Source organism: Cinclus cinclus, chromosome 4 (assembly GCF_963662255.1).
Source record: "Cinclus cinclus chromosome 4, bCinCin1.1, whole genome shotgun sequence".
Classification (NCBI taxonomy): domain Eukaryota; kingdom Metazoa; phylum Chordata; class Aves; order Passeriformes; family Cinclidae; genus Cinclus; species Cinclus cinclus.
In genome coordinates, this window is record NC_085049.1 from 50,623,824 (window position 1) to 50,639,106 (window position 15,283).

A 15,283-nucleotide genomic window follows, 5' to 3' on the forward strand; every position below is an offset into this window, starting at 1 on the left:
TCCTTCTAGAAGAAACTTCCATTAAGAGTTCAACCACTGATTTATAATTCTGAAGACAAATTAATTTCTTGTGGTCCAAACTGTTCTCAATCTGTGTTTTCTTTCTATGTTTTTTTCTCTGTTTATTTATGTATTTATTTATTCATTCGTTCATTCATTTGTTTTCCTGTGTGAGAAGGTTTTTTTTGTAATCATCTGTTTTTGGGCACAATAAGCACGAAGCATTGTATTGCATCCATGTGGTACATACTAGAGTGTGGATGTAAATAAAGCAAGCAAACCTTATGCTGTAAATGCAGGAATGTATCACAATGTTTTTACAAGTTTTGCAGTTCTGAATAATTAAGATATAGGAGACTGAGTAAATAATCCACCAACTCTCCCAAGCTGAAATGTCTCCACAGAGAAAACAAAAAGCTAAGAAAGCTGCCTTTCATCACTTTTTGGATTGAAATGATTCCTTTTGCAAAGGTCTTTGTTGTACTAAAGCATCACTGAGTTCATGATGCTCACACAGACCTTGTTAGTTCTGCTTAAGGGAATTTTTCGCATAAGTACACAGCAAGTATGTGAGCAACAGGGAATGCATGAGGAAAGGGGAAAAAAGAGAAAATCCCTTGCCATGACAGGATGATATTATTGCTCGTGGTCTGTTGTTCCTGCTGAGGCTTGTGGTTAGTGGTGGCATAGTGAAGCTTTGGTTGAGAGACCTTCCTTGACAAAGCAAGATAAAAAAGGCAGGATGGGATTCTGGAATGTAAAATCACTAGGTTTTTGGAATAGCTTTTCCAAATGAAAAGTTACGTAGGCACAGATTCTAGATGGTTGAATTCCTTAAAAAAGTTGCTGCAAAAAATTACACATTTTACAGATTAGGTGTGAAAAAGCATTACAATGAGCAAAAATAAGGTTGAGTATCTTCCAAATTCTTTTTTCTTTCTCTGTCTTCAAAGATAAACTCATTTTTATAGAGTTCTGCCATATGTTACATGTTTTGTTTTCAAACTACTGCACTTCAGTTAAAGATTGGTTAATGGGAAATTATTCATTATTTTCAGTTTATATTTGGTATAATGATAATGTCATTTGTAAAAATGAGTCCCTTGATTTTATCCATCTTCTATTATTGTTTAATGTGAGAGGTAAGTATCATATAGGAAACTTGTAAAAAGCTACCTGTTGTGATTCTTTTAGTGTAATTCATGATAAAATACCAGTCCATTAAGGTATACATTTACATATAATGGTTTTAAAGCAAATACAACTTAGAATTCTAAAGCTGAAAAGATGTTATCATATATGTATACAAAAATGTATCATTTTATGTGATTTTGGGATATGCTTTTAAGACAAATTTTGGGATACACTTTTCGAATGTGTTTAATTTGTAGATACTATTTTATTTCAGTTTGTTTTGAGGAAGCAAGTATAATGGTAATTGTGTAGGCAGAAAGGCATTCTCAAATAGCAGGCTTCTTGGGGTTTGGGAGTGTTGTTTCTTGATGTCTGAGTTTTACTCTATCATTCTCACTTTTCTTAAATATATCCCAAAAGAACTGTTATAACTTCTCATATTTATTGCAATTTTTCTACATTGACTATATTTTAAAGATATGGAACTGCAGAGCAGATCAAGAAATAACTAAACATTGAATCTGAGACATTAGTTTCCTGCTTGTTTTATTAGTTTGGGGTTTGGTTGTTGTTTTGGGGTGTTTTTTTGTTTTCTTTTGTCTTTTTGTTGTTTTTTGTTTTGTTTGTTTGTTTTGTTTTTGTTTTTTTTTTTTTGTGTGTGTGTGTGTGTGTGCTTCCTTTTCCTGCCTATACTGTCTGAAGTGTATTTCATCAGTTATTTTCTGTGGGCTCATGCTCATGCACTGCATTGCAGGTCAGTTCCTCCTAGAAGAATCCCGCCTGATAGAAGCAGCTGAAATGGCAAAAAAAGCAGCTGAACTTGATAATATGGAATTTGATGTTGTTTTCAATGCAGCCCATATGCTCAGGTTAGTGCTTGTTTTGTGCTTGCTGCCTCACTTATTTTCCTCTTCCTTTCGAGGAAAAAAGTCTTTACAGCCTTTGATTATGCAGGATTCTTTTTAAAGCCCAGCAGCTCTTTTGAATAATTTAATATTATTGCTAATAAGATACTAGGAAATGGAATTAAATTGCACTTTGCATTTCTTAAATTCTCTTTATTCTATCATAATTTCCTACCTTCAAAACTTCTGTTGTTCACAAGCAGATAATGCGCTTTGTTTGCAAATGAGAGCAAGTGTTTCTTTTGTGAAGAACCTTTTGTAGCATTTCCTTTCACCTGATTTTTAAAACTTTAGTGTGCATAGATCTGAAAGGAGGAGACCATATTTCTTATCTGGATGTAAATAGAGAATATTGAAAATTTCTGTTAATATCAGTAGGGAACATTATGATAATCAGAAATCTAAATATTCCCAGGCTGATCATCATCACTTTGAGACACATCGAGATTAGTGATATTGTTGGAATCTGTGATTTAAAATGTAGTCTTATGTTTAATTCTGTTATATCTGAAGAGAGCAAAACTTTGGACTTCCATTTTGGTTTTTAAAACTGTCAGACCTGGTTATTCAGTAACATTAAGCTTCTGTCTGTGAGTTTAACATTATCATTAAAGTCACATTACTGTAATAGGTATTCTCCATGCTTATTTCTAGGATAACTGTCTAATTATAGTCTATTGTCCACTTAACAGCTATAAGGATACTTGATTTTATTTAGAAGGTATCTAAGCATAGAAAATGCATGAAAAAAGGAAATAAAAAATATATTTCATTAGTACAAAACAGTTCTAGAGATAATTTCTCTGTTAAAGATACCTTACTAGGCCCCTTTATATTTTTTAGAATTTTAAATAAGAAATGAAAGAAAAAGAAAACAGTATAAAAGGGAAGGTAGAATCAGCTTCAGGCAAGTGACCTTTGTTTCAGAATTATGGTTTCTGTACCATGATTTTGAAATAAGCCCCAGAAGCTTTCATTTTAAAATAACTTACTGCTTCTAGATTAGAAAGGAAACCAAGACAAATGACTCATTGCTAAACAACAGTTTGACCTGACAGAGGTGTATGAGCTATTTTATGGATAGCTCTTCCCTTCCCCGTGACTATTTTGTGAACGATATCTCTCAAGACAGGATTCAGTAATTTGAAACATTTAGATTACTATTACAAATTCACAGACAAAAGCATAGCCAGTTAGGCATGACAGCTGAATTTAGAAAGGTGTGGAGAGGTCAGATTCCTGATTGCACTAAGTGTGTAGTAGAAGATGGTTTAGTGGTATGATTGTGTGTATTATAAAATGTGGTGGTATATGTAGATCAATGCTATTTTGGAAATAGGTTTAATAAATGTCCTGCTTTCTCTATGAGTACTGATTGTACCATTCAAGGTCTTCGAGGCACATATATTCACATCTGGATATGAGTATTTTTTCACTTTTAAAGTAACTGTTATGCTGCTGTGCTGTACATCAGTCATGGTTACTCTGCTTGATCTGCTTGGGAGCTTTCTGTTTATGGGAGGGCTTGTCAGGCAATGAGCTCAGTGATTCTAAGCTGCATTCTCAATTTTTACTGTAAGTGCCGAGCCAAAACCTTCAAAAACAAAGAAAATGCACTAAACTGAAGCACTTAAAAATAGGCCTGCTTTAGTTTAGCTGGAATCTCCTGTGCTCCTTTGGGATACCCACTTGATCTAATTTCTCACTTAATATTCAGCTCTCTTTGTGGAAGATCATGTCTTCCTATTACTCTCTGAGAGTCTAAAATGGTTTGTAGGATTTAGCAAGAGTCGGGGTGGCAAAGCTGAGTACAGTGCTGACAAGTATTTGCTTAAAACCCCATGTGTTAACATCTGACTGATTTTTGCTAAAGGTTATGATTTTGTTGTCCGTCCTTGTTCAATGCTTTACTTAGCAATTAATTCAAATATATTGCTTCTGTAATACTTGTTGGACAAGGGCAATGTGTATTCATTCAGTGTAACAGAGCAGCTACAAATCCACCAGGGGTCTGGCTCTTCAGAAGCAGATGATTTTTAGGATCTTTACAACACAGGAGAACTGAGGTGATTCCAAGAGGGAATCTGATACCAAGACACAAAGGAGGGCGGAAAGAAGGGAGTACTCCAACTGGCACAGTGACACTGCTAGAAACTGAATGCTAAAGACAGTCATAAATGAAAGGCTGACATAATTTCAAGTAGGTAACCAACTGCTCTTTAGGTGCCCTAGAGAGCTATAAAAACAGACTGGTAAGTGAGTAAGAATTTTGAATGAACTGCACAGCTGTGAGATAGAAAATACATTATAGAAGCTCACAGAGCATGAAAATGAAATGACTCTTGTGAGAGACACAGGATAAATTCTAAAGATGTGTTGTGAAATAAGAGACAGAAATTGATATTAATGTAGATGATGCAAGGTTTCCAAAATGACTGCAAGATAACAACAGAAGTGTAGATTTTTGTATAGATTCTGACATTTTTCTTTTTCAGACCAAATATTTTACACAGTGATGTATTTTTGAATTAGGAAGGAATCATCTTTCTTTCCTCTCCTACTACTCTTTCCACCTTTAGCCTAAGGAGTGTCACAAGGCTCAGAAATTTGAAGACATTTCTTGGTTTACAGCTGTTTTGGATGAAAAATAAACATACCATTCTCTTGCAATTAATTTTTCTATTCTAGTGCTAAAATATTTTCCTTTTCTTTAAATCTCCCTACTTGCTGAGAAAAAAAATCAGATTAAAATGCAATCTAAATAACAATAAACAAATTCTGAAAATTTCAAATTGGACCGCTGCAAGTTAATTTTCTTTTTCTTAAATTTGCAACAGAATTTTTAACTGGGTCTGAATGCGGTGGCTGTATTTGCAGATAGTGTGTTCTCAGTTTAGCAGTCACAAGTAGAATGTCTGTTCTTCCAATCAGATATTCCAACATTGCTGATTTCCTCTCTTTGCAACTGAATCTGAAGTAAAAAAAATAATTACTTAGTTCTGTTTGCATTCTAGAGAGACCTCCCCTTTCCTAATTACATTATAGTTATTATTTTTTTTCCTAAATGACTTCTGTAGCAACCTGTTAATGCAGTGCAAGATGATTCAAGTCATCTGTAAGAGGGGTGAGATGTGGGATGAATGCAATTAATTTCCTTGCAACAGTCTGGTAACTTTTAACTTGCATAACACTTGTCTGTAAAATCCATTTTCTCAACAAATTTGTTTTCCAGACCGCTTTCTTCAAGGGTCATGCAGCCATTTGGGTGGTTCTTAAAACAATATCTGGTCATGTGTTTTACGTTTGTAGTATTTGCAATGCTCTCGCTCAGAGGAGTTTGCAGTCTCTCAGCAAGGCAGTGAAGCGTGTGTGCCACGCTGCACAGTGGCTGCAGCTTCAGTGGCTGAGCCGTGTCTTAACAAGGGCTGCGGTTCACTTTGCTCTCGCAGACCAGGTGAGCTGCCATGAGCTCCTTCCTTGTGAGCAAGGGAATGATTATTTCTGCAATGAAGGATGGCAGTTGTGGTGGCACCGCCAGAAAAATTAGAAACAGGAAAAGAATTTCACCTTGCCTCCACATGAAAACAAATTTAGGAAAAAGACCTCTTTGCTTAAAACCACATTTTGTAGGAATAATTCATTTTTACATCCTTTTGTGATAGGGTTGTTCTGGGAAAATCTCATGTGACATGAAGTTACAGGATGTTTATTGGCTGTTGAAAACAGTAGTCTGAATTAGAGCAGTATTACATGACGTGGTCTTTATTTTTCAGTGATTTTCTGTTGGAGCATTTTGGCTGTCCTGAATACACTGATCAAGCATGGAGTGTAATTGCTGATACAGTATCACAGGCGCATCTTAACCCTATGTTATTTTCAGGACAGATTATATCCATCCTTTATATACTACCTGGGTGCTTAAATCTATATGCATGTCTGGCAAAGTATATTGTCTATATAGATTTTTGAAACAAAAAAACGTGCTGACATCTATGATTTTACTGTGAAAATCAACAGTCTGAAGCCTTGTACCAAGCAGCAGGCAGGTTAAAACTAACCCTTTCCACCTCACATATATCTAAATCAGTCATCGTTGGTGGTTTTTCTCTTACAATAGTATTTTTTCCAGTGAACAATGTAAAAGTAAATGAATGTAAACTGATTATAGCTGGGTGTCAGGAGAATCTGAGAGTGATGTGTTGTCAAGCACATTTATTAGGTGTCACTGTTAGTCAGCTGGAGCTCAATATGGGGAATTATTTGGTTTGGAAGCTCAGGTTGAGAGATATAAAAACTGGAAACTTTTTTTTCCCTTAAAACTATATTGGATGGTAGTTGTCAGTGGGGAAAATCAGATACGTTTTCAAGGTGAGTCCTCACGAAAAGATTTAGGACAGAGGTTAAAATATAGCTCGTAACTATGAAAAAAACTCTCTTCTGAACCTCTCTCTTTCCTTCCTCTCTGTTTTTTTATATCAGCATTTTATCTAATATTTTACTCTGATGTGAGTTATGTTACTTTTAATAGTGTCCTTCCTTTATTTGACATTGATCCAGAGCTCTTTACTGCTCAGTGGCATTGGGTTACTTCAATTTCCTACCTCTGTGCCTTTAATTTTTCTCAAGGGAAAGCTGTTTCACGGCTTAACATAATTAATTTCTAGCTTAGATTTGCAGTGAAAATGGGAACGAGAATTCTGCAGCGTCTTAACTGAAGGAACTGTTGCTGAATGTCCCAAAATGGAACTAGCATTTTCCCTACCAGGTTACTGTGCTATGCATTCATTTCTATAAACTATTTTAATGGAGAACTATATATTCAAACTGATTTCAACTTGGCAGTAAATGATCCTTATTTCAAGATGTACATGTGGCAGGAAAGCAGTCCATGTATTTCCACTGGCCTAAAGGGGGGACAGGATTTTAATGTGTCCCACACTCACACGCCAGCAACTCTTTTTGGAGGTCAAGTGTACCATTTGTATTTGCCTCCTGGGAAAGGCACCTTGTTTATTGTATGTTATTCTACCAGTTTCAGTAGTGATTTGTGTCCTGACAGTTTTGTGCAAACAGGACAAAAAAAAAAGAAAAAACTCTGTAACATGTTTCATTTTATAGTGCCTTGTTGTAAATCTTGGAATTCTTAAGCATGAGTTTTTTTGGTTGTTTTTGGTTTTTTTTTTTTTTTTTTTGCAATAGTTTCAAGTGCTACTGATGCCCATCAGGAGTGATTCAGGAGCAGGTTGAATTAATGTTTTTAGACATCCAGTCTTCTCTAACCACTGCAACCACTGAGTCAATGATACATGTGCAAAGTAATTTAAAACAGTTAACAGGTATAAACCAGGTTTTATTTAGCAAACTATTAGTCATTAAGTGGTTTCAGCTTGCAGAGGAATTATGTGAGCACCTTCAACAGGATTTTCCTTTCTCCTTTTCTCCTCCCAATACCAACAGCTATCAAAATATGTTGTTTGGGATTATATGGCCTATCCATGTGTTGTGGCTAATGTTTAAAATTGGGTGGATAGAAACAAAATTAGAGCACAATTTAATAATAAATCATGTATAGGCTCATGCAATGAACAAGGTAAAACAAGTGCTCAATTGACTGATACTTTGAACTAGTAACTGTTTGCAAAAGCAGGAAAAGAAGGAAAAAAGAAATGAAACAGCCAACCCTACAGTCGTATCCTTGTTTTCTAATGTTTCCATTTTGTATCACAGAAATGCGTCAGTAATCACATAGCAAACACAAATATGCTGAAAATCTCCTGTCCTAACTCTCCTATGAAAGAACTTAATGTTTCAGAGGAAAATAGCAGTGACTTTAGTAGAAGATAAGTAACCCACCTGAGAGTCCTGCTTGGTTGTTCTTACGTATTTGCCATCTTTCTCTTGACATGTATGTGATCAACTGATATTCATTGGACTAGTGGCCAAAATGATTAATTAAGGGGAAATTAAGAAGGTGGAGACAAAAGGAGGAGAGAAGAATTTGAGAGAGGTGATGAAAAGGGCCTACTGAGACAAAAACGTGTTTGGATTTCTTTGGCAACGTACTGCATTTTTGTTTGAAGACATTAAACTAAAAACTCAGGAGAAGAAATAAAAACTAAACTATTAGGATCATGTAGATGCTGACAGTAGTAAGAAGAAAAAATGTTGAGCTGAAACTGTCAGATACCCAGAAACTCATCTTATTCTCTGGGAATATGAGATTTACGTTTAAATGCCTGCTCAGAATTATGTGAATAAATGTTGAAATCGGAACTCTTTTCTGAATTAATCCTCTCAACCATGGAAACCTAGTTTTCAGAAATCTTTATGTTCCCTGACATTTTTTCCTTTTTTTGCTGGAATTTTAGTGGTTTTGGGAGGGAACAAAGTGAGAAACTGCATTATGGTATAATATACAGTTTCAGAATTTAAAGTATGTTTGATAACAAAAAAATAGGCCACATTTTCTTCTGGTGAAGACTGCTATATCTCTGTTTTTGCCTGAGATGAGTGTTCAGCATTCTGTATTTCTTTCCATTAGGTAGTAATGTCATTGCAGAACTAAAAAGAGTTAAGCTAAGAGTATAAGAGGATTTGTGCTAATGGACATTCTGAACTATAAGAAAACTTCTGGATTCACGTATTTTGTACATTTGTTAGGGAAATATCCTTAAACAGCAGGGAGTAGTTGTAGTGTTTAGTTTTTAGCTATGCTTCTTTAGGTATGGTTTCATTATAACATGAGAAAAATGAGGTGTAACTATGTTGTTCTTTTTCCATCCTGATAGACAAGCCAGTCTTAATGAAGAGGCTGAGAAGTATTATGAAATGGCAGCAGGATTGAGACCTAATGTAAGTACCTTTTTAATGATAGCCATTACTAAAGTTGATGAACATGCTATGGTACTGAACCCTTTGTGTTGAGGAGAACTTGCTGGAGCATTTGATCTCTCAGCCTGTGTTATATATGTTCTTTTAATAGTTAATTATTGGGAAGTCAGATGAAGCTATTCATTTGTCATAGCAATCACTGCACTTTCAGCTTGCCTCAGTGAAGAGGTCTAGCCATAAGTCTTACTTAGCTAACATACTTGGAAAAGACTTCTAGATTTAGATTTATTTGTGTTTAAATGTGTTAAGTTTGGAAAGCTTTTCCAGTTCCATCTCTTCACTAGTAAAAGAGAATGAAAGGCTATACTGTGAGCCACAGTTTAAGGCATTTTTAATAACACATTTATGCATTTTCATCTGTCATGAACTTCTGGCAAACATTTTTCAGCAAGCATAAAGATGTTCATCTCTGATGTAGTGGTATATTGGCAAAAAAATACTTATTGTTTGAGCAGATAGATGTAGGAGTAAGTGACAGATGCTTTTTAAGTAGGGAAGCTCATTTCCAATTTCCATTGCATCAGGAATTAAAGAAATAAAATATTTTTTACTTAACTTTTCAAGGTAAGTAAAAAGTGTTTTATTTCTTTTCAATTGCCTTCACATTTTGAGGAAAAAAATCATGAATATAAATGTGACAGAATTGATTTTAGGTACATAACACTTTGTCGATGCAATAAATCAAATCTAGGAAAAGTTCGGTCACAGAAGTCTGTAGTGTCAAATTTGAGGATACAAGTCAGCAAATGCAGCAAAAAAAAGTAAAAAATCCCAAGTTTAAAAAAAAAAGACATAAAAGAGTTTTCAGAGCTAAGAATGAAAAGCTAAGACTCAAAACAAGCTAACAAAACATAATAAAAAACCCTCATAATGACTTTTTCATATGAAATTACAGATTTTCATACTGTCTCTTACGAACTCTCAAAAACCTACTTATTTTATTACTTCATACTTTGTGGTATAACAATGAAGACTGTGATTCACAATGCTTGCATAATGCAAGACATTTCTTCCTTTTTTTTCTGAGATGATACCTTAATGTTGAAAGTATTCCCTCAGCTGTCAGCAAATTGGTACAATTTCTCTTTTCTGTGCTTTATTGTATGCTCAAAATGCTTCTCAGAAACTAAGAAATAAGTTTATTGTGTTTAACCCTATATAAATATGGTTATATGTGCAAGGTTTCTCGGAGAGCTTTGGAGTGACTGACAGCAAGCTCATAGCAATAGTACTCTAAAGGTTAGGTATTTCTGATTATTGATGATAAGCTTTACATGTTATGACTGAAATATCCTTTTTGAAGAATAAGGTTATCAAAACAATTTATTGTAGAGACTTTCTTCTAACTTTGATTACTGTAAGTAAAAATCTAATAGGTACGGGTGTTCAGCTTTCTTCAAAATATAATTATACTTTTATATTCAAGATGATAGTTTAATTTTCTAGCTAAGAATATGGGTCATGACTTTGTAAGAGTATTTTTTTGATGCAGAGTGGGAAACTTGTATACATTTTCACAGCCATTATGAATTGTCTGACTTTACAGGGATATGTCTCAAAAATGTTAACAAAACCAGAAGTAGTCATATGTATTTTTGTTATTATTAACTCTCAACTTTACCATACTAGTTTCAGACTGGGAGGAAAACAAGCCGCTTGAGGGGTCTTACTTGGTGGTAAACAGTTTAGTGCGTACATGGTAGGACAGAAGCTCCCAGTCTTTCCAAATGAATATGGAATGAAAATTATTTAAGAACTGTGTACTTCATGGCCGCATCTGTGCCGAGAAATTAGATGTTCCCAGAACTATTCTCTACTGCTGATTGTACCAGCTGCTTAGAGTGTGTCCAGGTGTTGTCCTAGAGACTGCAGTGGCCCACTGCAGAGCTGTGTAGAAACCATACTCACAGCCTGAAAATTACCACAGTTGATTTTGTTATTTTGTATGTGTCCTGTGTATCCTCTCACAGTCTTACAAATGTGAAGGATCAGCAAAATTATGTGAGTCAAGATAATAAAGAAATATAGTTAAACAGAATAAGTAGTTGAAGGACCTTTGTTTGGGGCTGTTTTGGTTTTGGTGTTTTGTTTTTTTGTTTTTTGTTGTATTTTTTTTCTGGTATCCATCACTAATGGTCTAGAAACATTTCTTGACAGAAAATTCAAGATGATGTATTCATGTGATGTAATATACAGATTCCTACTATTCCATCTATGTATAAACACATACCTGTATGTATATTTGTGTGCATCTGTTTAGCTGCTAATACGTCTGTCCCCAGATTGCCTCTCAGTGAGAATACTGTGGCAGCATTGAAGTCTCATTCTGTGCAGTGGATCAGCCTTGTTACTAGTATAATTAAGTGCTCAAAGGGTCTGTTTAACAAGTCTTCCTTCTTCTGGTGCTTTAAACAGTAGTGTTTGATATCAGTGAATTATGGAGCAGAATCCCAAGTAAACTGGCACTCTGCTTTTTTTGATGTGTTGCTTTCTTCCTTTGGTTCCCCAGTCATTTGACAAGATCCGAAGTTGAAGATCCATTTCTTTGTTATCAACTTCTTTCACTGTGCCAAAACAATTAAATTACAGCTTATTCTTTAGAATAACTTTAGACCAAAGCCTGGCTCCTGAGAGATTTTCATCTAGCGCAGCCTGAAACGAAACTCAGATTTCCACTCTCTTCTATCTGTTTCTTTACAAATATAACACTTTGTATAGTATCTCTAATATCACTGCTATAAGAAACAGTCCTTAAGAGCAATAAGAGATTTTAGTAATACTCTTATTTTAGTAATACTGTCAGTACAATCTTTTACTGATTCTTAGTGAATTTTTAGGCTCGTTTAACTATCATGGCACAGTTTTGAGTTTTGTTCTCAGCATTCTATTTTCCTTTTGCATCCCTTTGTTTGGTTTCTCAACCATTCCTGTTGCTTTTGGAATGAAGCAATACTCTATGTACAACAGTTCCTCATCTGCTCCCTAATGTATAAGGCTTTTGGATCCAGAAACTGCTCTGCTGAGCTTTTCTACACCCATGTCCAGTTTAAATGGCCATCTGATTTACTACTTTCAGAGATACTTAATTGGCTATTTCAGTGCTTTTTCCAGACAGCAGTATCCAGTCTTGCATTTGTCTCCTAGACAAGCCCTTTTATTTCAGTGTCTCAGAATGGAAGAACAACAGAGAGCACCAATATGCCTGCATGTCTGAGTCACATTCTTATTCAACTAATCTATTTTTAGAAAAGTTGTGACTAAGGCAGCTAAAAACATTGCCAGAAACACAGTATTCAGTTACAGAAAATGTAACTGCTCTGAAACTTATAGGCTATTGTTTTTAAGGAAGCAAGCATAAAAAGATTTTATTTTTGCAATTTTGGGGATGATTCATTTATCACTGAATTAATTCTGATCAGTCTGAGAATACTATTTACTTTTTTCATTACAAGTCTTATTACAATGAATAAGAGTATTTGCAAGGAAAATATACTCAGTAAAGGAACAACTGAATACAGCAAAGTTGCATTAAAATGTATATCCACATCTTGAATGCCATCCTTGCTTTTGGGTACACATTCTGTCTGCAGATGGTAAAAGAATTAAAACACTTTGATATAATAGCTGCAGCAGCTGAAAAGGAGTTTGGGTGCAAATTAAAAACAAGTCTGGCTGTGTTTGTGTTTGAGATACAGACCTAGCTGTTTCCTGAATAATGTTCACAACTGGCCTTAATTTCCAGACAAATTTCAGAAGAGCAGTATTTTCTGTAGAATGCAGTGCTGCTTTGAAGATGGGAACAATTTGTCTTTAACTTTATTGAAGAAGCAAGATTATGTCTATTTTAGCTTTCAGAGAGTCAACTTTCCCTGGACAGCCAAATGACAGAGAGGAATCCAGAAAGCAGTTCAGAAAACAAACCTACTTTTGTTTGCAATTAATTATTTCTTACAGGACTGTCTTTTCTTCCTTCAACTCTGTAGGCAACCTACAGAGATTAGTCTCCCTAGTCCCTTGATCTATATGAATGCTTTCCAAAAAATACGTTACTGCATTGTGTGATGTACCATGCTCAAAACAAAATCATTTTAGAGCCTTCTCAGTGAGAAACGTGTTTGTTCTAGCAGTGTTCGCTTGAGTGTACATTAATCACATTAGTCTAATTTTAACAAATTCAGTTGCATGAAGAAATGAAACCATGAGTTTCTTGAACTTTTACACAGTAATTATTCTGAGTGTGAGTATTGCTGAAGAAAAGCTGTATTCAGAGATGATTTCTGGGTGTCCTATATATTGTAATCTTCACAAAGCAGGAAATAGTTTTAACAAGCTGTTAGGCACTCTAAAATACAAGCTTTAAGCTTGCTTTGTTGTGGAAAAATCAGTCATCCGGAAACTGTCTTTAAATTGGCATTCTTTACAAGAATGTGAGATACCGACTTAAGCCTTTGTTCAACTTTTAAGATATCATTTGTGTAATAGAGCTGCATTTCTAATTTTTTAAGCCTGAGCCTGAAGCAGCCAGTCTTTAAAAAGCTGCTCTAGAACCCCCACATATGGCCAATGGCTTTTGAGAAGAAAGGGCACTTTGAAGTGTGACCTCAAGAGTATTAAATGAAAGAGAGCTCACCAGAGCCTTAAGACTTTGAGCCACCACCTTGAGCTGATTGGCTTAGGAGCATTCCTCAAGGAGGTGCCATGACCTGTAAGTCACTACCATCCCAACCACATATTAGTGCTGCTTGCAATCTGGAGCTCATGACAGCTTTAAGCCCCATGTCATCAGCACATTGTCAGATACAGCTGTTTCCACTCTACCACTTCAAAAGGGCTTGATTAAATGTCTTACTGTAACAACATACATAAAGACACACACAGAGAGTGAGGGGGAAAGGAGAAATGTACCTATAAGCAAAATAAATACAATTTCCACTAGATGGTTTAATCATGATGTGGGGGACTAAACCATTTTTTGACTTGAAGGGCTTATGCAATCAGTTAACACAATATCATATTAAAAAGCAGTTTCTACAAGTGCTTCTTTTATTTTTTTTCCCAGCGCTGGAGTACAGATTTCATGCCAAGGGCTCCAGGCTTGCAATAAGCCCTACCTCAAGCTGTCTAACTGGTGAAAGAAGAATGCTAGTGATTTCTACATAATTGACTGTAATTTCATAGGCACCTTAGAGATAACATGCTTTCACTGCCTTCTTAAGGAAAGTGTTCATAATTCATGGGATTTATTCATGGCAGGATTTCTAAAAGAAAATACTTCCAATAGTACATGCACCTTTAAAAAATAAAGTAAATGTGGCATTTTTGTCTTGAAACATCTGTAATCAAGATCTGCTTTATTATGTACTTTTTTCCTTCAATGTTTCTCTGCCAAATTTTCCTCTTTGATTTTCTCATGAGTTGCCTCACGTAGCTTTACCAGGTTTGGAGTAATTGTGAGGGGAAAAAAAACTTAAAAAAAACCCGTAAAAAGTAAACTGCATTTTACCAGCTTTTTTAAGGACATGTCCTGTTATTGCCAGGGAAAATTTTCATAATATTTTTAAAGAGCTTCTGCTATGTTAAGTCTACTGATAATGGCAGTAATGGATGGGTTAACAGATTCTTACATTGTCTGCAGCTGATCCTCAGTTGACAGAAAAACTGGCTACACTGGATCCATCCAATGTCATTGCTCCAGGGTTACAGCAGATCCCTCACCAGTAATGTATCTATTGCTCTTGCAGCTCTTTTGAGCAGGTTTACCTAATCCCTCTTATTCAAGTGCAACTGGAGTGCCTTGCCATCCATACTCCTGGTTTCTGGAGCATAGTACAGATAAAGCTGATATAATTCCATAGAGAAACAGTGTATATATATGGTTTTAAGACTATATTATTGCCAGTGAAGCATGACAATTTAGAGCTGCAAATCCTTGTTTTAAAATGTTCTGCCTGTTTACTTCTGTATTCAAAATATTGAGCACATGGTAATATTTCAGCTTTATCTACTGGTGCTATGGCATGACTACAGAGCTATATTTGTAAGTAGTTAGCATCCAGCAGATTCATCTGTTCAGTTGTCTGCCTGTACTGAAAATTGAAAAGTGAGCCCTGTGGAGCAGAAGGAGCTTCTGTTGACTGCCCATGTGCCCTCTGAGATGCTCCCAGATTCTGCTCTGTGTCAGGGCTGCTCTTCTTCCTACTACTAGCACCAGCTGCTTCTAAGCCTCACATAGTTTAAGGCTCCCTCTCAAGTATGCCAAACTTTCTGCCTCAACGATATGAATGGCTGTGGATTCCTTCCAGCCTAGCAGCGCTCTTGGCCTCCTGAAAGTGCCTCTTTTCTTTGCTCGTGTT

At 35.5% G+C, this 15,283-nt stretch overlaps 1 protein-coding gene across 1 annotated transcript in view; it reads left to right on the forward strand.

Moving 5' to 3' along the window:
- The window catches only part of TMTC2 (transmembrane O-mannosyltransferase targeting cadherins 2), a 231,215-nt gene that overhangs the window by 202,324 nt on the left and 13,608 nt on the right, over positions 1–15,283 (forward strand). The window contains exons 10-11 of the mRNA XM_062491239.1: positions 1,889–2,003; positions 8,828–8,891. Of these exons, the coding sequence (XP_062347223.1) occupies positions 1,889–2,003; positions 8,828–8,891 (179 nt within the window). The remainder of the gene's footprint in view (positions 1–1,888; positions 2,004–8,827; positions 8,892–15,283) is intronic.